The sequence below is a fragment of the Thamnophis elegans genome, chromosome 12, assembly GCF_009769535.1.
Source record: "Thamnophis elegans isolate rThaEle1 chromosome 12, rThaEle1.pri, whole genome shotgun sequence".
In the NCBI taxonomy this organism is placed as follows: domain Eukaryota; kingdom Metazoa; phylum Chordata; class Lepidosauria; order Squamata; family Colubridae; genus Thamnophis; species Thamnophis elegans.
This window is the reverse complement of record NC_045552.1, coordinates 32,346,628-32,370,563: the sequence shown is the minus strand read 5'-3', so window position 1 is coordinate 32,370,563 and position 23,936 is coordinate 32,346,628. Positions and strand designations below refer to the sequence as shown.

At 46.3% G+C, this 23,936-nt stretch overlaps 2 protein-coding genes across 3 annotated transcripts in view; one reads left to right on the top strand and one right to left on the bottom strand.

The window, feature by feature from the left end:
- Nucleotides 1-11,888, bottom strand: part of FHL3 (four and a half LIM domains 3) — a 24,100-nt gene extending 12,212 nt beyond the window's left edge. Inside the window, exon 1 of one of the 2 annotated variants that reach the window (XM_032227377.1) lies at nucleotides 11,817-11,888. The gene's annotated coding sequence lies outside the window, so the exon portion shown is untranslated. Of the gene's footprint in view, nucleotides 1-11,256; nucleotides 11,466-11,816 lie in introns of those variants that run through there. The other variant, XM_032227376.1, reaches the window with a different exon arrangement.
- On the top strand, nucleotides 11,490-23,936 carry UTP11 (UTP11 small subunit processome component). Its single transcript, XM_032227378.1, has 8 exons — nucleotides 11,490-11,599; nucleotides 11,696-11,757; nucleotides 11,871-11,973; nucleotides 12,190-12,303; nucleotides 12,835-12,928; nucleotides 21,998-22,128; nucleotides 23,445-23,555; nucleotides 23,769-23,936. The coding sequence occupies exons 1-8, from the start codon at nucleotides 11,540-11,542 to the stop codon at nucleotides 23,850-23,852; spliced, it is 759 nt and encodes a 252-aa protein (XP_032083269.1). The 5' UTR covers nucleotides 11,490-11,539; the 3' UTR covers nucleotides 23,853-23,936.

Below are 23,936 nucleotides of genomic sequence, written 5' to 3'. Positions count from 1 at the left end.
TCTGTTCCAGAAAGGCATGATATAGAATACAGCATAACAGAATCGGAAGGGACCTTGGAGGTCCTCTAGTCCAACTCTCTGCTCAAGTTGGAGACCCTATACCATTCCAGACAAATAGCTGTCCAATCTCTTCTTAAAACACCTCAAGTGATGGAACACCCACAACCTCTGAAGGGAAGTCATTCCAGTGATAGGGCCTGTCCTCCCTCTGTCAGGATAGTTTGAACTCCTGACCTGGCCTGGGAGGATCTCTTTGGCTTGTAGGATACTGGAGGCCTGTAGTGATTACATATTAAGCTTATTGGTCCACCACCTGAGGAGGCTGGGAAACAGATGCTTCCCATATGACCTGGCCTAGATCCCACCTTCCATTGAAGGTCTGCTTTTCTTTCCCCACCCTGGGGCCATAAGCAACCTGAAAGGAATTTTTCCACAACAGACAATATGTTTCAAGGCTTCCAGAAAGAGCGGAACTGTTAAAATTATTAACATCCACCCCAAGCAAATCTTGAAATTGGGTCAAATTATCTGAATAATTTGACTCCCATTTCAGTGAACTGAGAGCCAAGTAGACAGGCAGATGGGGAGAAGCAGCACAGCCTAAAATGGCAGCCTGGCACCCTAAAATGAAAGAAAGCACCTTATTCGGCTTAGGCGATAGCCTAGGTCTGGTGGGCCACCTCTCTCAAGTTTTAGCAGCATTGTGTGACTGTAGTGGGTTGGGGTTTGCTGCTCCGAGAAGGCCAAGTGTTTTGCCTCCCAGGCTTGTGGATGTCTCCCACTCCCAATGAGTGGATGTCTTTCAGCTGACGAAGAAATGGGACTTTTGGAGACAGGTTCATATGGGAGGCAAAATCCACACTTCCTGCAAGCAAGAATCAGCCCTTTTCACAAGAATAGCCCATACAACTGGCTATTCAGCTGAAAAGCACTCTTTAAATGTAATGGGAAGAGGAATATCCTTGGAGAACAGGAGAAAGAACCAGAATCAAGATAACAGTCACAAAAAGGAAATCTAAATCTGGGGCAAAAATGCAATTTGAGAAAGCATCTCATGCAAGAGGAGGGGTGAAGTGTTCAGACTTGTAAGATTCTGTTAGTGAAACCCCATAATAAAAGTAAAACTGGTAGTTCTTGGTTAGCAACCAGTCATTCACCAAGCATTCAAAGTTATGGTGGTCTTGAATTTAAATGGTGGATACGAGTCCTCCAAGTTTCAGCCATTCCAGCACCCCCATGGTCACATTATTATTGTGATTTTGGCATTTGGTAACTGGCTCACACTTATGATGGTTGAAGTGCCTTGCAGTCACGTGATGGCCATTTTCAACCTTCCCTATCAGCTTCCTACAAACAAAGTTATCAACGGGAAGCTGGCAGAGAATGTCACAAGTTGGCTGGGTAAATCTCCATCTTTGCATTCTCTCTCTCCCTCTGAGTCACGCTGCACCATGCCACCATCCACTCATGCACCCTCTCGCACCCAGCAACAGCTGCTGGTTACCTGCCTCTCTGCTTGCAAGCCACCTGGGACTTGCAACATCCTTCCGGTTTCCCCAGAGTTTGGTTGTTGGAAGCTTATAGGAAATTGTGAGGAGATGCCTGTTTAACGACCCATAATCTTTGCTTAATGACAGCAACAGGGACTGCAGGAAGTTGATGGTCTCTAAGGATAATCCTCTAAAGAAGATATTGTGGTGATCTAGGTACCACCCTGTAGCTGAGTCTGCCTTTTCAGGAAGAGCCGCCGCCAAGGGATTCCTGGGTACGTGAGAGACCGCCTGCTGCCAATTACCTCCCAAAGACCCATTAGATCACACAGATTTGGCCTCCTCCAGGTTCCGTCTACTAGCCAATGTCATCTGGCCACGACCCGGGGGAGGGCCTTCTCTGTGGCGGCTCCGGCCCTTTGGAACGAGCTCCCCGCAGAGATTCAGACCCTCACCTCTCTCCAGGCCTTCCGAAAAGCCGTTAAAACCTGGCTGTGTCGGCAGGCCTGGGGTTGATGAGTTCCCTTCCCCTCTCGAATCGTGTGGCTGTTGGTTGTTTTTATATGCCCTGTACTTTTTGTGTAGTTTTTGTGTTTTCCTTCCCCTCCTTGGGTTTTGTGCGCCGCCCTGAGTCCCGCTGGGAATAGGGTGGCATATAAATAAAATGAAACTCGAAACTGGCTGATCCCTTGCAGGTCAGAGGGAGCCCTGAAACCATGCTCCACGGCATAGTCTGATTATCCAACCCGTGTCCTCATCGCAGGTCTCCATAAAACAAGCAGGGCTGGAAGAGAGGAAGCTGCTCAGACCAAAGCAAAGCAAAGGAGAAAACTGGAGGCGGGAGACGCTGCTCCTTGGATCCGGTTGTGTGTTCAGCCAGGGGAGGCAGCAATTCACCATCTTCCACATACTATTGTTGCTCAACTGCTCAAGGGAACTTTTTCCCCAAATTTGGTCAAAACAGGCTCGCTCTGTGGTGGTGACTCTTTGTTTGGAGAGCTGCCACGGGGAGGGGGAGAGGAGGACATAAATCAGGTATTTAAGGGTGTGAAGGCTTTGCAATGAGAAATGATGAGAAATCAAGTCAAGTGGTGGTGTCCTGGTTACTGACAGTAAAAAGAACTTTTGATCTCTTTTCCAGCAAGGAAACACCCACTCCCCTCCCCATTTCAGTCCAAAAAGACAGAGAGCTGACAGGCTGAGCCTGTTCTTCTCCTGCTATCTGCTGCTGTGTGTTTGCAAGAGGTGGGGGGGGGGGGAGGAGGACGGAAGGAGGAGGAGGGGGGGCTCTGTTCCCTACAGGAGAGGAAGGCTGGATAGGGATTCCCTTAGTAGTAGAGAGCCTGGGCACGGGCCATCCAGTATCAATTACAGCCCCCACAAACCAACCATAACTCTCTACAGAAAGCCTTTTTTTCTTGCTTTAAAACCCTGCCCCAGAGAGCAGCGACTCAATACTCGCAGCCTGGTAAAAAACACCCATGTTCAAGCAAGGAGGTTGTTTGTGCAGAACTTTTCCCAGGAAGAGGCCCTTTGACCTTTCAAGGCCATAATAAATGTCCTCTTTGCTGCAACGGTTCAGAGACAAGCCATCCCATTTCACCGGGAGATTGGGTGGGAAGCCTGATGGGCCTGCCAGGCCCAAGAGAGCATACTGACCAAAACTGCCCCAATACTGTTCCAGAAGGAGCCACAGAAGTGCTTACGATGAAAGGAGTTGGGGAGGAGAAAAAAGGGACATCATCCTGCATCCATCTATAAAGTTCAGGAAACTGGGAAAATACACCCCACCCCCACCCCACGTGCAACTGTTAACCATGGATCCGAGAGGCAGTCTGAGTATTCCTACCTCTGGAAGTAAGGAGTCCAGGCCCTTTTACATTCAGAACTCATTCAGGTCCCACACCTCAGCTGAGTTGAGGGCAAAGCTGGAAGTTTGTGTCTGGACGGGGAGAACAATTTCTGATTAAATCCTGCTTTGCCAGTAAGCCCCTGGCAGGAAACACTCTCCCTCAGGAAGGGGCTCTCCTGATTTTGTGGTACCTGCATAAACAGCAGGTGAAAACTATGCTCAACTTGCAGCCATACTGGGTAGTGAAAGGATGGTGAGGCTGCTTTTGGAAATGATCCCGAATGGAGACTGGTGCAAAGCAATATTGGTGAGTGCATTGGAGTCCTGCCATAGTTGAGAAATGCCATCTTGAAGTCACCACAGGGGGTTCCAGCCCAGGGCAAAGTGTGCTTCCTATTCCTAAAGCCCCTTGGGAGATGGCACTGGGATCTGCCCCTCTGGCCTAGACTTCTAGGAGAGGATCCCCCCCCCCCAAGTGCATAGGAAATGGATTATTTTCTGGGGTAGACCCTCTCTTGGGAAAGTACTTTGGATGGACGAGTGGCTTTCACCCTGTTTACATTTCTCCAGCAGATAAAGCCAATAAGATTCCAAGCTCACTATATGTTTTTCTGGTTAAGTGATTGTGGGTGGCCAGATTATCCTATTCTATTATTGTATTATTCAACTTCTAATGATTGACTGTGTGCTGCCCAGAGTCCACCAGGATACCATCACTGTTAAATAAGCTGACTTCTAAATTTTTACAGGGCTCCTCCAACCTGCCCTGGGGGACCTTAGGCATCACTTTCTTGCATACATCCTCATAATTGGGGTGTGGGGGGTGTTCAAGTATAAAGGAATTTTGGGGCATGCTGCTGAAGAGCCCGGATCTGGCGCTCTGCCAGGTAACTGCCAGGCTTCCTGGGTCCTCCATGACTGCTGAGAACCTAGGAGGAAGAGATGCCCTCAACAAACAGCCACTGAGCTGAGGCTGAACATGGTCCAGAGCCTCCGTCAGTCATCAGGTGGCTCAGATACACTGCAAGGGAAGGCCATTTTGAAACCCACAAGGAACCTTCCTGCTCTGCTAAAAGTTTCACCTTTGGGCAGAAAAGTAGTTGCAAAACACAAACCTGCCGGCACCTTGGCTGAATCACCGAGAAGACAGGCTGACACATCCGAGGAAGAGCAAGAGTGTTTTCCACTTTCTAAGCTGGGAGCAGCCTCCGTGACAGGAGGGATGGGACACCAATGGAAGACCCGAGCCCAGATCCTCCTGGATCTTATCCCCTCTATGTCACTAAGAACATTGGCTTGATAGCATATATCAGACAGGGTATCAAATTCCGTTAGTTCCATCTGAAAATGCAGAATAAGGCACCCTTGCCACAAAAGGCAAAAGCTAAATTAATGTACATTTTAAATGCCAGGGATAGGAAGAGGTGTGAGTGTGATTTTCCATCTTTGCGCTGCCCCTCCTTCCACCACCTGGACATGCAGGTGACAGCCACAGGCAAAGACAAAAGAGAAGGGCCGCTCTGAACCAGAGGACCCAATCCAGGGCAGGAAGCCCCCCAATCTATCACAAGTGTTTTGCACTCATGAACCTCTAAAGAAACATGTAGAGAATGTGGGGAGAAGGGCAACCTCACCCATCTGCCTGCTTTCATTTGGTTAGCACGGGAGTTTTCAGAGAAGAGAATGAAGAGGATGCATTTGGGTATGCCCACATGCTGCCTCCATTTTTTAAAAGGCCTTTACAAACCAAATGTCAGGGTGTGTTTATCGTATTGCCAAATATCAGCCATGTTTAATATAAACCTGCTGCTGAGGAGAAAACATTGGGTACATCGCAGGGATGAAATCAACTTACTTTTGCTACTGGTTCGCAATTGTGAGCACATGCACAGGACCTTCCATGCATGTGCAGTGTCAAAAACAGGACATGATGACATCAGGACATGATGACATCAGGGCGGAGTCTCCTGTCACCACCATGTTTGCCCGGATAGAATTGCACCACTGATACATCGTCTGACTTTATCCCAGCCCAGCTAATCTTCCCCCTTCTTTCTCCTCTTCAGCTATCAGAAAAGGCTTCCCTCTGATTGGAAAGTGCTGCCGTGCTTGGGATTCAACTGGAGTCATATCCAAATTAGTCCTGACTTTTGACAGCTGGCAAGTCAGCTTCAGAGCTTTCCAAATAAGAGGCTGAAAGAGCAGTGGCAATTTGAGCCCCAGAGCCGTTGGTAACTTTTGGACTCTGTATCAAACACTCCATAAAGTAGCAATACCCTCTGCAGTTGCTGCAAAACAGTGGTTCAAAAAGGAGCCAGGCATTCAAGCAGTTTTCATCTTCTTTGCAAAATTGGGTCAGGGTGTTTAGGCAAATGTCATAAAGCACAAGAATGCACTGTCTAAAGCAGAAGTGCAAACCTGCTTCTTGGTCACTACAATGGTGCAGGACATTTTTTTGACTGACACACAACATGAGGTAAGTTGCAATGCTCAAAACTACTGAACTAAATGCCTACCATTCTAAACAAGGGTGTGGGTATACTGGTGTCTGATGTAAATTCTTGTAGTTTTTCCTCCAACTGCTCTTTAAAATACAGACAGGTATAACAATATAAATCTCTCTCTGAAAGTGAAGAGAAAGAGACGTTTTGGCAGCTCCCAACTGATACACAGCACATACATTTTCCACCAAACTTTAGTATGGAGTTGCCGAGAAAAGAGGCAAAGAGCAGGCATTAAAGCATGATAAGAGGTGGCTTTAAGGAAGGATCCCATTTAGGGCTCTTCTTGAAAGGTGGCTCTATAGGAGATGACCAGGCTGAGCCTGAGGGTGGGGCCAAATGCATCATCAGTCTGGAGTCCTTATAGTCCAGAGACTCTTATCTGGTGCCAATTTGCATTGACTATTAGTTTATTTGATCCTGGTGAATAGATTGCATAGAATACATCTGCTTTTGAATTCTATCTTGGCTCCTGTTTTTTTCTCCAGTAGCTGATTGAGAGAAGAGAAGGGTGAACCAAATGGGGGCCACAGATGCATGGGGAGGCTCAGCTTTGTATGGAGAAGGAAGGGCAGATCCTCCTGAAAACTTCTCCCAGTCATTTTTTTATGCAAGGTGGTGATCTCCTCCCCCTTCCCACATAGTTACACCATCCAATGATCACCCTAATTCCTTTCCAAATGTAGCATAAAGGAGCAGAATCAATACACGGTTGGCACACAAAGGCAATAGAGTAACAGAGCTGTCTGTGACAATCCCCAAGCCTATTTTGGTTGCTGCACAGCCTGGGAAAGAACAGAGAGGCATGTGCTGATGACAGAGAGAGCAGGTGGGAAAGGGCAGCTCCAGCATGGGAAGACAGCAGGCCTTGGCCAGCTGCTTTGGACCCTCCAGGCACCCATATGATGATAGGCCACCACAGAAGGACTGAATATCTTCTAATCTGAACTGGTATTTTTAGTCTGAGAGATGCTGGGCATTAGTGAAACCAGGAAAGAGAGCAGAGGATTCAAGCCAGCAGCTGCTTTTGGCAAATACAGCACCCTGGGAGAGGGAGCATCCCCCAGACACAAAGAAAAGGAGTGTCTTGAGGAGTGGCTCCACTGCAGCTAGAGGGCTGCTCCCTAAAAGTTCATGTTCAGTTGGTTTAAGTGGGTTCTCCCGGATGCCTTGACTCCCTGACAAGGGGATCCCTGCAGAGACTCCCTTGTGGCTCCTTGCAGCTCCCATGCATTTTGCTAAAAGAGGACGAAGCCTTTGGGTAAGTGTTGTGCATCTGAGGCTCTGGGCTGCCCAAAAGAAAGCAGTTGCATTCTTCACCCTGCAACCCACACTTTCTTCCAACTTAGCCATGCACAGGAAGTTGGTCAGCATTGGAAGCTTTAGACTTCGCTCTTGGCATACAAATGCAACATGACTTAAATCTGTTTTTCCCCCCTTTTCATGTTGCTTAGTCAGGGACCTTTGGGAAATCCAGTGCTGCAAAAGGAAAAGAGCACATTCCCAGCACTCTCGTGGGACAGCTGATGTAGATCCCTGGCACAATCAAGACTGTCAAGATGATCTCCATTTGCCTGACATATTTACACACCCCTGGTGGGGATCCAGGCCAGGAGGCTGCCTAAGGCCCAGCGGAGCCTGGCGCCCAGGAGGGCAGCAGATACAGCACAAAGCAAGCACAGAGCCCCATTCCTCACCTAGGAACCAGAAGATGTAGGGAGCTGCCTTCGAGAGCTTAAGACTCACACTGGCCTCTGTGAGATTGTGAAATGAAAGGGAGAAAAGGGAAACCACATTGCCAGGCCTCTCTGAGCAAGAGCTTGGCTTCTGCATGGGAATCTCTCCAGCTCACAGAAGGAATGGCTTCATCTGACAACAAAAGAAGTGGTTTCTCTGGGAAGGCAGGCTGGCAGTGGGGGAGGTGGGGTGAAAAGATCTGGAAAGAGAAAATTCCAGACCATTGAGTCAACCTGCCATGGGCTGTGGGTGAATTGGTGGATACAGTGGCTTCTTCAGCAGCCTCAACAGGGATCCCAACCCCAGAAGGCTCAAAAGAAGGGGCTCTGGAGAGGTTGCTGTCTCTGCCACACATGCTGTAACCTCAGGGGCTCTGTCTGGGTGGGAGAAACTCCAAGCTCAGAAGACTTTTCTGTACTTCTGCCAAGCCTGCCCTTTCGGTCACTATTCAGTTGATATAAACTTTCTGCTTCATTGGGTGATCTTGAATTATACCTGGTTGGCAAACCAGTGTGGGATAAATGCAAGAGAATTCTTTAAAACCAGACGTCTATGGTTACTGCTGTTGCAAATCCAGGTGTTGAAAGCCAGGTGCCTCGGGAATGAGGGGAGTGTCTGGAGAAAGGATTGATGGGTTGCCCCAGACCCCATCTCCTAGAATCACACCACAATTTCCTAATGCTTTATGATGTAACTCAAGGTATGTGAGAGTTTAGATGATTTTTGCACCAAAGAAACAGAGAGGGAGGGGAAAGAGCAGCCCATTCATTTGCATGGGCTTGCAATCCACCCTGGATCTCAAGAGCCACTTTCAGGTCCCTCAGCATGTAGAAGCAGAAGGGAGACCATGATTCACACCTCCAGAGTCACTGACCCAAACACTGTGGGAGGTTTTGCAACCACATCTCCGCAGGGGAATCTAGGAAAATATTTGCCCCTACTTCTTCTGCCCCAGCTGGAAGGACATGGCCCTTTGGGTGGAATGGATAACAGAAGCAGAACAAGGGTGTTTTTCTGAAGCCAACTCTCAGCAAGGAAAATCTTTCAGCAGCAGCAGCAGCAAAAAAAGGGACCAGTCTTCATCCTAAGCACTGACAAGGCAAGAGAGCATCATAAACTTGTACCCGCACTGCAGTCCCACGCTTTAGGTTTGGAAAGAGCCGGCCAGGCTTTGAGCTGCCATGGCAGTTCAGAAAGCTTTTTGCATTTTGGCCAGAGAATGAGGAGGTGAGGGGAGGCATCTCAAGGTGCTACAGAGGCCATGCAGGAGGCTGTGGGTTTGAGCTGGCTTTTCTGCTTTGAAAGCCAGCAACAAGAGGCTGTTAGTCTTAGCAGTGCCTCACAGCCAAGTCCGTCTCCAGGCTGGCTGCTCCTTGGCACTGGTCCTGGGGATGACTCCCCTACGGAATGCAACATGGCCCCACAGAAAGAGCCTGATGCTTCAGGAATAGCAGAGATCTGATTCAATAGATGCTGCACTCCAATTCCCAGCCAGATTGCCATTTTCTTTGGCCAGAGACTTCAGCAGCTCTCGCAACACCTATTTCGCAGTAACCAAAGTACAAGGCAATGGGCCACTAGAGCTGATTGTTTAGGTTTATTCCCCCATCCCAAATATGATTGGCCCCCACTCTGGCTGCAGTGGAAAAACACTTATGAAATCTCCAACCTTTCCCGAGGCATCAGATGTTTTTTAGGGTACATTGCATGAGGCTGTTGTAAAACTGGGCACTCTGAAATGAGAGCTGGCCAAGCAGGCAGGAGGCGAATTATTCATTTTGCTAATGTGAATATGGGTAGATCAAAGCATTATTCAGTAGTCACAAATTATCCAATATATAGAAAGCCTATATGGTATTGTAGCGGCCAGAACTCTTCTTGGTGCTGCCTGAGCAGCTCAACATAGAGTAGAGCTACTCCTTCAACCCTTTGTTAATGCATCTCAAGCTTACAGTGGATGCACTGCTGGCTTAATCTGCGGTGTCCTAGGATACTCAGGTCTTTGCACCACACACACACATGTCCCTTACTGTGTTTCCGGTTTTCCCTATTTAAGTGCAGAATGCCACATTTCCTCACCACTAGACTGTATATCATCGGATAGGGTCCAGTATCAAGTCTACTGAGATCCCTCTGAAGACGGATTCTGGACACCAAATTGTATTCAATCCTGCAAATACCACTCCATGTAGAAAGCATGTGGTAGGAGGAAATCAAATAGTCTCCCATCATCATGGGTTGATGCTATTGGCACTAAGCTTATGCTGACCCAGCGAGCTTAATGGCACAGCACCCCGACAAGAACATCTCCACCCTCTGAGCAACAGCTAGTGTCTGGAACTGAAGTCTTCAACTAAAATCCTCCTGAAGCTGGAAGCCCTCCTGCTTCCCAATGAAAAGCCACTGCCAAAACCACATCCTGGAGAGGGACCCTCGTCAGGATCTTAACACACCCACATATCACAACACAAAAACACTATGCAAATGCTTTGAAGTCAAGTATTATAATTCCATCTTTTTCTCCTAGTGCGAACTTTTCATTTTCAAAAATGACAATGAGCCTCCCCCCCAAATTATCTTTTCACAGAACTGCTGCTCTTTGCCGATACAAACGGCAAAGGAACAGACAGCACAATGCCTCATCTGGTAAGTGGGCATCTCCAGGGCAAGATGGGCCCCATTCTTTGCGGGCTCAGCCTCTTAGTCCTGACTTCTCTTTGATAAGGAAGTCTCCCCCTGAATGCTATCAGTGCGCTGTGACCAAGACAGACGGCACCTTTTACAGAGAGGGCAGGCTGACTGGGCACTTGCTTATGCCAGTTTCAGCTGCAGTTTTCAAACGGAAGGAAGAAGAAAGAAGCCAAAGTGGACGGGGTGGGGATTAGGTCCAGGAGATATGAAGAGATGGCAGCAGGATTGCTGGTAGCGGGTGGAACCCTAAGCAGACACCCCAGCCCAGAGCCATGGGACGGTTACCAACTTGTGCACCTCTGCCAGGAACCAGCCCTGCCATCCCTTTGTACCAACCGCTTCCATGAGGGCTCTAATCCTTGCGGGGGCGGTGGGACAAGATCCCTCGCTAAGGGGGGGGGTGTCACTTGCGCTGGAGGGAGAGGATAACTGCTCCAAAGAATCTGCTCCATCCCCCTGCAGACCAGCAACGGGGATTTCCTGAGAATAAACCGGGTGCCCCGAGAAGGGCGTCCCGAGGGCAGAGCGGCCGTTACCGCCCACCCACCCATCCCCCAGTCCACGAGCCTCGCCCGCTCCGAAGACCTCGGGCAGAGTAGCGGCCGTGCTCCGCTCCCGGTGACTCCCTGCGAAAGCCGGCGAGGCTGCTGGGGTCCCAGGCCAGGAGCCCCGCCCCGCCAAAAGAGATCGGCTCCATGCAAAAAGCTCCTCGAGGCGCCGAGAGGACTGCTTCCCACACTTCGGGAGGCTCCATCAGCCAGCCAGGCAGCCAGCCCGCGCCTCCCCAGTCGCACTTCCGCCAGGCACTTTCCTTCCCCAACGATCCACCCGAGCCCCACCGGCAGCCGCCCCGCGCCTGTCCAGGAGGGGAAGCCTGAAACAAAGGAACGGATCCCCCCCCCGATCGCCCCCCCCCCGCACTCGCCGCTGACCCGCATCTGCAGCGGCCGGGAACACCCCGCCGGCGCCCCTCGCCCGCTCTTACCAACAGCGGTCCGGCGCGCCACGGGGCCGGTGGGAGGCAGCCCGCCGAGTCCGCACAGCCACGGGAGCCGCCCGCCTTGCACCCCCCCCCGAGGCGGGGCCTAGGAGCGCATCGGCGGGGCCGCCGCTGCCGCCGCGCGTGGGGGGCGGGCTTCAGAGCCAGAGGCGCGCCCCAGCCGAACAGATTGGGGGCGCGCGAGGGAGCTCTGGCCGGGGGCGGGGCGTCTCGCCTATCGGGTCTGCGCCAAGCGGAAGGGGCGGGCCCTTCTACGGAACCGGGAGCCATGGCGGCGTTCACGAAGGCGGCCAAGTCGCGGCAGCGGCAGCACCTCGAGCGTGGCCAGGTTGGCTCCGAGCTGGCGCTGGGGGTGCGAGAGGGAAGGCCGCGGGCGGGGCCCTCTTCCCTTCCCCCCACCCTCTGATTGCGTGTTTCTCCTCAGCTCGCCTCGCGCAAGGCCCTGGGGCTGCTCGAGAAGAAGGCGGACTACCGGCTGCGCGCCGCGTGAGTAGAAGGGCCTCTTGGGGGAGGGGCGTGGAGGGGGGCGCCTTGGCTTTCCTCACCCGGGGTGGTGTCGGCGTCTCCCTGGGTTCCTGACTCAGCTCCTTTCCCCGCAGCGACTTCCACAAGAAGCGAGATGCGTTGCGGGCGCTGCGCCGCCGGGCACAGGAGAAGAACCCGGACGAGTTCTACTTCCGGATGACCCGCGCGCCGCTGCAGGTGGGGCCGGCGCGTCTGCGGCGGAGGGTTGGTGGCCGGCTGGGTGGTCCCGTCGCTCTTCCGCCCGGGCCTGCCTTTCCCTTCCCCATTTCCCTGCGGGCCTCCCGGCTTAGCTTGCAGGGCAGTGGCCAAAGTGATGGCCTCGGTGCCCGTTCCCTGCTTTGAGGGGCCGCCCTCCTTCCCCTGGGAACACGACGCTTCTTGCCTCGCCCGCAGGACGGAGTGCACGTGATCAGCCAGCAGGAAGCCGAATCCACGCCTGAGCAGCAGAAGTTGTTGAAGACCCAGGACCTGAAGTACGTGGAGATGAAGCGAGCAGCCGAGGTCAAGGTCAGAAGATTCCCCTGCTGGTCGATGACTGTGGAGATGATTCTCAGTCATCCCAGGTCATGGTTGCCCCAAAGGTGCTCTTTTCAAAAGGCAGCTGGACTTTCTGGTCCAGAAAGCCCAGTTGCCTCTTGAAAAAGCACCTTTGGGTATCTTTTCTTGTCCTGACCCCCTGCGCATGCAGAGGCTGCTTCTGTCCCACCTGACATTATCTCATAATCCGCTATCTTTAGGGAGAGGGAACCCTTGTCTCCCCCTTCCGCCGGTGCTGGTAAGGTCTTCAGGCCATTCCACTCTCTGCTTGTTGGAGGAAACCCACAAGGAGCCTATGGCACTGAGGTCCTCTCCAGTGGTTGGCCTTGCTTGGACCCTAGTGGATCTAACAGGCCTCCAAAATTCTGTCCTAGCAATGCTCTTTTGGGGTGTGGGGGAGGGAAATGTTGCCTGACCTCAGAGTTGTGCTGGGGGGTGGGGGGAGGCAGCTGACCAAGTCTTCAGTTGTTGATTCTGTGCCTGCATCTTTTTACCGAGCAGAAAATCGAGCAGCTGAAGTCGGGGCTCCACCTACTGGAAGCAGAGGGGAAGCAGCCAAATAAGCACCTGTTTTTTTTTGACACCAAGAAGGAAGGTAAACAGGTGGTGGGACTGCCACTAACTGGGTATGGAAAATCAAGGGGGCAGAGAAGCCTGCCTAATTGGACTTTGACTTTCTGGTAGAAGACTGAATGAAAGGGAGGAGGTTTCCTTTGTTGATGCTGCTTAAAAATAAAACAACCCTTTTCTGTGAAATGTTTCCCAACAGGCGACTGAATTGCAACAAAATCATAATTTGTTAACATTTTTTAAATTCCAATCTCCAATTCTCACAGAGTGACTTACAAATATCAATATGATGGTTCCTGTTCTTGAGCTTGCAATCTACAAAGATATAACAAAGAAAAATGGAAAGATGGTGGGGAGGAAAAAAACTCCAAATCCAATATTAATTATTATAAAGACTAGCTGAGGTGAAAACTAGAGATGTACACAAAAGGGGAAACAGGTGTGGTTTTTCTATGAGACAAATATCTTAGATCTTGGAAATTTCACCAATATGTTCTAGGTGAGTTGTAATTCAGCCAATTTGAAAAACTTGCTAGTTCTGAGTTTTGACAGAGACAAAAGGGCAAATACGATGGATATAAAGAGTCAATGCATCCCTGTTAAAACACCATTTTTGAGATGCAAAAAAAATTAGACCAAGATAGTTCACTTCAGATTTTTTTTTCTACCTTTAACATAACATACAGTGCAATTGAAAAATAAATATTTTAGGAAGAAAAATGTATATATGGTTGCATAAATGTACAAACCCTTAAACTAATATTTTGTTGAAGTACCTTTTGATTTTATGACAGCATTCAGTCTTTTGGGGTAGGAACATGGTATATCTTGCCTTGGGAATCTTCCTTGCAAAAGCGCCCCAAATTTGACAGATTGTGAGGGAATCTCCTGTGCACAGCCCTTCTCAGCCACCCTACACATTTTTAATTGGATTCATGTCTGGACTCTAGCTGAGCCATTTCAAAACTTTGATCTTCTGGTAAAGCCATTCTTTTGTTGATTTGTAGATATGCTTTTGGTCATTGTGTTGAAAGATGAAATTCCTCTTCATCTTCAGCATTTTTGCAGAGGTTTGAAATTGTTCTTTCCTTGCACTTGATAAAGCCCCACTTCCAGCTGAAGAAAAGCAGCTCCAAAACAAAATGGTGCCACCAACCATGCTTTGCTGGGTTGTAGTATACTTTTGATGATTCGTAGTATTGTTTTAGCACCAAATATATATTTTGGAATTATGGTGAAAAAGTTGAACTTGGTTTCATCAGAACATAACACATTTTCCCACATGATTTTGTAAGACTTGATGTAGTTTTTTTTGCAAAATCTAGCTGGGCTTGGATGTTTTTCTTTGTAAGAAAAAGTTGCCATGCCACCCCACTACACAGCATAGATATATGAAAAATACAGGTGTTTCTTGCCACATGTAGGAAGTAATTAGTACTTGCCAGAAATTCCTGCATCACTTTTAATGTTTTTAAAAGTATTTTTTTTCATTTTCATAACAAATAACCACATGTATACTCTTACATAACCAACATTATTATTAAATATTTACATCAATTGGTCTAACCATCAACCCCCAAGAATGATTATTGGATCTTCTGCTCTCCATGCACCATATTTGTACCCTGTCCATCATTTCTTCTCCCTCTCTCCTCCTCCCTACCTCCTTTCTTCCCTCTGTCATTTTTCTCTTCTCTCCTTCCCTTCCTCTCACCTTCTCATCCTTTCCACTCCTTCTTTCTCTTGTCCTCTTCCCCCCACTTCCCCTCTCTCCTAACCCTCTCTCCTTCCCTTTACCTGTCTCCCACACTCTTCATCTCATTTAAATGGTGTATTTCAACCTCTGAGTAAGCTCCATTTTATGTTGATGGTATTTATAATTTCATTTCAATAAACATTTTTAATTTTAAAATATATCCTCCTTTTTTTGAAAGAGAAAAAAGCAATTATATTTTTACACCCCACCCCCCAATTTTTTGGCCGGAATGTGGACCTGGTTACAAGTCCCAGCTATTCTCATCATAATATTGTATAGTTATACATCATTATACGACCCCAAGGTTTTAATTCTGTCTTTATAATCTTAATAATTTTCCATTATAAATATGTTTCATGTTCCCCCTCCATTTTTCCATATCTTAATTTAGCTTACATGTAATTGTCTTTAAATAACAATCCTTGCTGTTCAATGTTCATTACAATTCCGTTGGTCTGCTATGTAAAATAACAAGCACACCTCACTTTTGTTCATCTTAAGAATTCTGTATTAAATGTTTTATTCATTTTCAATTTTGTACATTCACTTATATACGGGATATTTGCAATAATAATAATATAATAGTAAGAAAAAAAAAAACCCAACCTAAACACAACTCATAAACCCAACCTATCGCTTTCATACACCCCTTCTTCTCCCCCTCCAACTTTCCTTTCTCCCTCCAACGATCACCCCTCCTACTTCCCTTTCCCCTCCTATCTTCCTTTCTCGCCTTCCTCACCCTCCTTCCCCTCTCATCCTCCTTACATTCCCCTCTTCCTCCCTCCTTACTTCTCCCTCTTCCTTTCCTCTACTTCTCACTATGGTGCATTTCTCTATTCCTTACGCCAAAAAGAAAAAAGAAAGGAAAAAAGCAATAAGAAAAAAAAAAAGAGAAAAATAAAAAGAAAAGATAAGGAACAACAGTATACAAGTGTATTCTTCTTATTCTATATATTGAAACTATATCTCCACCCACCCACCCACCCCCAATGAACCCCCCTCCCTAACCCCCTCCGACTTCCCAGGTCACACACCCGGCACAGTTCAGTACCATTCACCTTCAAAATATCTTATTAACAATAATAATGAAAATAAAATAAAAAGAACACTCCGAAAAAGAAAAAAAACAAAAACAAAAAAGTAAATAAAAAAAATTGAAAAATCTTTTGCATTATGCTCAGCCTCCCATCATTCTTAAAATTTAAACAGTGTGAATCATTCCATTTATATTTTGTCCTCGTCCCTTACTTCTTTGATATTTACCCCCATCTTCCTGTAGACTCTCCAGATAGCCTTTCTTAACCTTATATTCAAATATTAGTTTATACAAAAATCAATTTATCTTCATACTTTCGCTACTCATCTTCCTATCCTTCGTTTCACGTCTCCATTCCTCCCAAGCCCAAATTGCATAAGATTAGGATCTCGCTCTTCACTTTAAAATCCTGAGCTTTTTATGTTATACTTCAGACATGTAAATTCGTAAAATGTGTGCCCAAAATCCATACCAGTTCGTTCAATCCCAAGATCCCTTCATCAATATCCCGCTCCACCTTCCTTTCTGCCCCACTCTTCCCAACTCCATTCATCCCAAACCGCAATTCAAATAAATCTTAGTCCCCACTTTCCTCACAGAAAACACTTCATGCGCAGTTTGGATTGAAATTCAAATAAGTCTTGTAAAAGTCCCGTATAATATCTGTCTAGAATAAGCAATGCTTCTTTCCATTCCTCATCAGTACACAGCTTTACCATTTCATACCAAACAGAAATCCTAAAGTTTTAATCAGTCCAAAAGCTTAGAAAGTATTTTAAAGACGTCGCTGGGTCTATATTCTTTACTCTTCTGCCCTTCCGGAAAGAAAAGGCAACCCTCTGCCTTATAACCACGTGTCCCGCTGCTTTGAAAATATGACTGAATCCTCAGTTTCCGCTCTTCTGCCTCTCCAGTAGGGGGAGAACAACTCCCTCCTTCTTGTAACCAAGTGACTTGCTGCTTATCTTTCCTTCACCTTGTCCTTCCGCGTTTCCAAGTGAGTCAAGAAGCCCCGCCTTCAGAGTTTTATAATAAAAGTCCCGAGCTTCCGAAACAGAATTAATACGAAATCTTTGATTTTCAAATGTAACTGTGATTCCAACTGGAGCTTCCCATTTATACTTTATTTGACGATTTCTAAGTTCTTGGGTTAAAAAAGTATAACCTCTCCTTGCTTGCAGCATCTGGAGCGGGATCTCTTTAAAGACAAACAAATCATGGCCATCGATTCGGAGCCTGTTATTGTAAAATTTTTGAGTAATCGCATTTCTGGATTCTCTTGTGAAAAAGTATATAATTATGTCTCTTGGAAGCTGTCGTTGCTCTGCTACACGCGAATTCTGGCGATAGATTTTTCGAATATTCCAATCAAAATTGAGTCCCGGACCTCCCACCGCTTGGCTGAAAGCTTCTACAAACGTCTGTTTCAAGTTCTCTCCTTTCTTTTCGGGCAGTCCTCTAACTCTTATTGCAGACGCCTTTCTGTTATAATTTATCATTGTAAGTTGTGTTTGAGTATCTGTAATCTCTTGTTGTAATGCTTGGATATTAGAAGTCAAATTAAAATTGGCCCCCTCCAAAGTTTCCAATTTCGTCTCCATTTCTTCAATATAATCTGTTAAAGTAGACGTGACTTCAAACATATTCGCATTTATCTGGGCAATTTTGGTCTGTATTTTATCGCATAAATCCAACACAAATTCTTTAATTTCTTTTCTAAAGTCATTAATTATTTGAAAGAGAAGCTCCTGTGTCAAAGAATCTCCAGTAGATGGCGTAGGAGACAAAGGCAGCGATTTGGTAACAAGTTCTTTAAGCACGAGGGGGGAGGATTTTTTTGCCTGTTTAGACCTGGGAGACATTATAGATAAAATCTGAGAATAGACAGATAAACAGTGTCTTCAGCTGGTCAGTTCTCCATAAATTATTTGTAGATTTTGCTCATTAATGAGTAGCAGACTCCGGGGAAATAAAGCCAGTTAATTACGTCTTCAATCACCAACACAGTAAAAACGCCATTTTGTATCCCAATTGCGCAGAGAAGTTCAAAGGAAGAACAAGGCTGGTGTTTAGATAGTTAAAAAAAAAAAACACATCACAGAAGTGAGACCCGCTCGTATTATCTTAAAAACAATTTATCATTGTCCTGAGTGTGGGAGTCGGCTGTCTAGGGCTGCAAAAAGGCAGCTGCGAAGAACTGGCTGGAGATAAGAGCTCAGTTACGCTGGGTCTATTCTCTGTTCGCAGCCCAAAAAAAAAGGAAAAGGGCTGTGAACTACGAATAAATCCTAACACCTGAGCTTCTGCCTGTCCCTTTCTGCCAGAAAGGGATGATATCTATTGATCTTAATTAGATATACAGACCAGAACTCTAAGAGGGGCTCCGTTGAGCTCCTCGGCGACAGGCTCCTCCCACAGGAAGTCATCTTAAGAATTCTATATGTGTCTATATTTCATATATTTTAACTTATGTTTAATAGGTTCATATTTAATCAGTTAGCGACTCAGTTTAATTATCATGTAAAAGAGTAAATCACATACCTCAACTTTATGTTCTCCACATAACAATTTCTAAATATCTGATTTTTTCCTAGTAAGTCCCAATTCTTCCCTATCACTAACAATCCCAATTCTCTATTCTTGTCTCTTCCCTTTTCTTTGTTGGGACATATCCCCCCTTTTCAATTTTCCCTATGCCACTGTCAAACCCAGTGAAATCTTTTGTCTGCTTTTTATTTTCTACCATTTCCACCATTTCATTACCCTCTCCCTCTTGTTCCTATCTCCTCAGTTTCCAACTTCAAGATTCTATTTAAATTTAGTTTAAATGATTTATGCATATTTTTATAATTTCATGTAGTACTTCAAATTCCCACCTTTCCATAATGTCCAGTTCCAAGATTACAGTTAGTTGTACAGTTAAATATAATTTAAATTCCATGTTTCTTCTTAATTCGTAGTTCTGATCTAGCTTATATTTCAATTCAGCCAAAATTGAGAAGAGAAGGGGGAGACATCACTTTCTTTATTGTTTGTTCTTCCCTCCAGCAAATGGCTCTGTATTCTTTCAGCTCGATGGTTTCCAGCAATACAGCTTGATATTTTTAAATCCAGACAAAATAGTTATGAGCAGAGAAAATAGTGCTTTTTCTTGATTTTTTTCCCCTTGTTACATTCCACCTCTCATTGATTAGAGTTGCTTAAGATATGTTAATTAGAACAAACTCGAACAAAGCAAGTCTCCTTGTTATGTTTTTAACTTTTGTTTCTCCCCTCCTCCTATTCCTTTGTAGAATTCCCAGTTGTCAATCTCTTTTAAAGACACAATCTTTTCAAATCCAAATTCAAAGTTTGTATTTCAATGGGTTAGTCAATTCTCTGTTTCCTCATTTCTGTTTGTTTAAAACAAGAAGTTCTCTTTGGGCTTAATGATTTAAACCACAATTTCCCCCCTTCTTTTTTTTCTGCCAAAATCCCAATCTATCTGTCACTATTATTTATATTCACAAGGTTCTTTGCCTTTTCCAGATTCTGATTTATGCTAGTTGGTTAATTAGATCTTCTTACCAGATTTCACATTCCATTCCTACACCGCTCCTGCTGAAATGCTTAGTCCAGAAGCCCCCACCTTAATAGCCTACGAGGAACCTGTTACATTCCTTTGGGTCTAATGAGATGCAGCTCCTTCTTCACTTTCCCCCCAGGAAACTTCTGATTCTAAGATCAATCATCATCAGTTTGTCAGACAGAATTTACGTCAGGAGCCCACAGTTTTTTCTGTCTGTCTTGCTGAGATACTTCTGGTCTCTCCTTCATCACCTTTAATGTTGCTGTATAGGTGAAACTCGAAAAATTAGAATATCGTGAAAAAGTTCATTTATTTCAGTAATGCAACTTAAAAGGTGAAACTAATATATGAGATAGACTCATTACATGCAAAGGAAGATAGTTCAAGCCGTGATTTGTCATAATTGTGATGATTATGGCTTACAGCTCATGAAAACCGCAAATCCACAATCTCAGAAAATTAGAATATTACATGCAATCAATAAAGCAAGGATTGTTCATAGAACAATATCGGACCTCTGAAAAGTATAAGCATGCAGATGTACTCAGTACCTGGTTTGGGCCCCTTTTGCAGCAATTACTGCCTCAATGAGGCGTGGCATGGAAGCTATCAGCCTGTGGCACTGCTGAGGTGTTATGGAAGACCAGGATGCTTCAATAGTGGCCTTCAGCTCTTCTGCATTGTTCGGTCTCATGTCTCTCATTTTTCTCTTGGCAATGCCCCATAGATTCTCCACGGGGTTCAGGTCAGGCAAGTTTGCTAGCCAATCAAGCACAGTAATCCCACGGTCATTGAACCAGGTTTTGGTGCTTTTGGCAGTGTGGGCAGGTGCCAAATCCTGCTGGAAAATGAAGTCAGCATCCCCATAAAGATTGTCTGCGGAAGGAAGCATGAAGTGCTCCAAAATCTCCTGGTAGACGGCTGCGTTGACCCTGGACTTAATGAAGCACAGTGGACCAACACCAGCAGATGACATGGCTCCCCAAATCAACACAGACTGTGGAAACTTCACACTGGACTTCAAGCATCTTGCAGTGTGTGCCTCTCCATTCTTCCTCCATACTCTGGATCCTTGGTTTCCAAATGAGATGCAAAAGTTGTTCTCATCAGAAAAGAGGACTTTGGACCACTGAGCAACAGACCAGGTCTGTTTTTCTTTAGCCCAGATAAGACGCTTCTGACGTTGTTCAGGAGCGGCTTGACAAGAGGAATATGACATTTGAAGCCCATGTCCAGGATCCGTCTGTGTGGTGACTCTTGATGCACTGACTCCAGCCTCAGTCCACTCCTTGTGAAAGTCCCCAATGCTTTTGAATGGCCTTTTCCTGACAAATCCTCTCCAGGCTGCGGTCATCCCTGCTGCTTGTGCACCTTTTTCTCCCACACTTTTCCCTTCCACATAACTTTCTATTAATGTGCTTTGATACAGCACTTTGAGAACATCCAACTTCTTTTGCAATAACCTTTTGAGGCAATTTCATCTTTTAAGTTGCATTACTGGAATAAATAACTTTTGCACAATATTCTAATTTTTTGAGTTTCACCTGTATGTTGGATCAACAATTTTGGAGGGAAATAGCAATAGCAGTTAGACTTATATACCGCTTCATAGGGCTTTCAGCCCTCTCTAAGCGGTTTACAGAGTCAGCATATTGCCCCCAACAATCCGGGTCCTCATTTTACCCACCTCGGAAGGATGGAAGGCTGAGTCAACCCTGAGCCGGTGAGATTTGAACAGCCGAACTTCAGAACTGCAGTCAGCTGAAGTAGTCTGCAGTGCTGCATTTAACCACTGCACCACCTCGGCTCCTCCAGTTCTTAGTAATGTCATTGTTATCCTACATTTTCTCCACCTGTTGATGACTGTCTTCACTGGATCCTATAGTATATCTAATGCCTTGGACATCGTTTTGTACCATTCTCAATGATACCTTATAATAATGAGATCCTTTTGATGCTTTATAAACTCTTTGCAGATCATGGCTTTTATTAGGAGGCAATTGAGTAAATGTCAGAAAAATCCTGCAAGAGCAGCTGAACTTTATATGGGCTTGATCAGAGTCACTTTAATTGATAGGTGTGTACTTTTTACCATAAATTTGAATATGTTTGGTTAATTCTGAATACAGCCAAATCCCTACTTATAAGAAACCCTGCACACTTAAGCAACCATATTGTTGTGTCTTTTTATTGTTTTTTTCCTCCTAAAAATTGTTTTTTTCAATTGAACTGCACAGCTTATATGTTATATTAAAGGGAAAAAGTTCTGAAGTGATTTATCTTGATCTAATTTTTTCATCTTAAAAATTCTGGCTTTTAACAGAAGTGTGTCGACTTTTCATATCCACTATATGTTTTGTCTCAACCAATACTCAGAACTACCAAGTTTTTTTAGTTTCGCTGAATTGCAATTCACTTAGAATAGATTGGTTAAATTTCCAAGACTTTGATATTAGCAAAAATTTGTAGAGAATAATGGCTTCTTGAGGTGGTGAGCCTCTTTAAGAAGAGGAGGGAAACCCCCCCCCCCAAGGAATAATGTAACCAACTTTTCCCCTCCCTCTGATGCAGCTCTTCTAAGTGAAGTAGTATCTCTGGCTGGCTATTTGGCCTTTTCCCCTTCACACAGCACATTTCCTTTGTAAACCTAAAGCTGGCCTCAATTGGTTTGTAAGCTGGGAGTCAGGGAGGGTCCAACTAATTATGAGAAACCACCCTGTCCTTTTCTCAGTGCAAAGGTTTGATGTTGCTCTCCATCTGAACACTGTTCCGGAGCTGGTCAGCAGAGTCTACAACAGGCCAACTCTTGAAACCCTGAAGAAAAACGCAGTTTCAGGGATCACCACTGATGGACAGTTACAGGTCTGATCTGCTAAAGCTTCTCACCTTCCTAGAGTCTTCTCTTGAGCTCAGTTTGCATTGAGGGGTGGGGAGGAGGAGCAAATTTGTGCAGATACCTGAAGTCATTGGCATGGACAGGGCACCTTGGTTGTGTGTGCCAAAACGGAGTGGCCACTCGCCTTCCTTCTATTGGAAAAGGTTTAGGCTCTTCCTAGTGTGCTTTCAACCCTTTCCTCCTGGACGGGGCAACATGTAGGAAGAGGTCAGGATGGACAAAGTCCTCTCTGGATCTCCACGGTGTTGACAGTCCTACTTAGACTCTGGGTATTTTGTTGTTCATAAAACATGCTTCACAAGGAAGTGACTGACTCCAGTGTTTTAAGTGGCAGCTGGGAAGTGATGAAAAGTGGCCAGTCACCCTTTTCAAAGGACTTCAATGAGCTTGTGGCAGGTGAACGGGACCGTTGCCAGATTTAATTTTTAAATGGTGGCCGCCTCTTGTTCCATTGGCAGAAGCCAGTTGGCAGGGCGGCCGGAGTGAACAGCTGAGCTACAGAAGAGTGAAAATATTCTCCCTCCTGTTGTGGATTTCAGGCTAATCTTCCAGGGGAGCCTCTTTTGGGGCTGAAGGCATCTGATTCCTTTGCATGTGGGGTTGTTGCTGTTCACTGTAGAACTGGAGGGGAGGAAACGTAGCTCCAGAAGTTGGAGTGGAGTTGCACCAGGCTGCCTTTGGGCTGGGTAGGACCTGACGGGAGATACGGTGTGGGGACATGCAAAGGTTGCCTAGACCCACTGAGGGGGAAGGAACTTCAACATATGATGATAAGCTCTCCCTCCCTCTCTCTGGCTTATTGTTGACATCCCCAGACTAGTTCAGACTGGTGGGTTTTCTCCTCTCCCAGAAGACTCAAGTCATCATCATCTATGGGGGAACAAGTTTGGATATGTCCGGAGTGATGGTGCTAATTAGCTCACACCTGCCATGATGGGTTGTGGTCAGGAATGCTTGGGCTGGGGCAGCAGGAATGGGCAGCCTGGTTGCTGGGGTGAGCCCGGCCCCTGCCCCTCCCGTTCTCCTGCAAAGCCAGAGCAGCGTCCCTTGGCTGCAGACTCAGAGTACTTCCATTAGGTGGTCCTGCCCCAACCTTCTTTTCCTGCAGACTTGCATGATTGGAGGGCTTCCCTTGGCAGCCTGGTTGCAGAAGGCCTTTTTAGGGAGGACCTGGGTGCGAGGGCAGCTCTGCCCAGCCTCAGGGAGGGAGGTGGGCGTGCTCTGAAAATTATATCACTTTGAGAGGACCTGGGTGGAAAAACGGCCTCTTCTCCATCTCCAGAGGTTGGCCCGGCAAAGGAAGAGTCAATACAGTCTGTTGAGGCAGCGCATCGAGCGTGAGCGGAAGATGTTTGTTATCGCACAGAAGCTCCAGACCCGAAAAGATCTCTTGGTGAGCAGAGCTCCTTATTGGGTGCTGTGGGAGGTGGCCACTGCTCCCTTGCAGGCTTTTTGTCCTTCAGGGATGCCTCTGGAAGGACAGGCTCAGGAAGACCCTGTGCTTTATTCTGTGGGGAAGCAGTTGCCTCTTGGGGCCTCTCTGGAAACAGTGGCCAGGGTTTTAGTAGACCAGGTTTCTTAGGGAAACTTTTCTTCTTGATTTCAGGACAAAACGGAGAGAGTGAAGCTGAAGAAGGAAACCGTAAATCAGCCAGCAATTTACAAGTTTCAGTTTAGACGGAAGCGCTGACTCTTCTGTGAAGAGGGATCTCCTCTTCTTTCTCTGCCTTAGCTTTACCTTGGACCTGTTCAATAAACCCGATAAGAACTGTTA

What these genes read in the sequence shown, in the direction of transcription:
- UTP11 (XM_032227378.1), top strand. Translation starts at nt 11,540, where the DNA reads ATGGCGGCGTTCACGAAGGCGGCCAAGTCGCGGCAGCGGCAGCACCTC. An exon ending in AGCACCTCGAGCGTGGCCAG is followed by an intron (nt 11,600 to 11,695) that starts GTTGGCTCCGAG and finishes GTTTCTCCTCAG; the next exon opens with CTCGCCTCGCGCAAGGCCCT. An exon ending in AGACCCGAAAAGATCTCTTG is followed by an intron (nt 23,556 to 23,768) that starts GTGAGCAGAGCT and finishes TCTTGATTTCAG; the next exon opens with GACAAAACGGAGAGAGTGAA.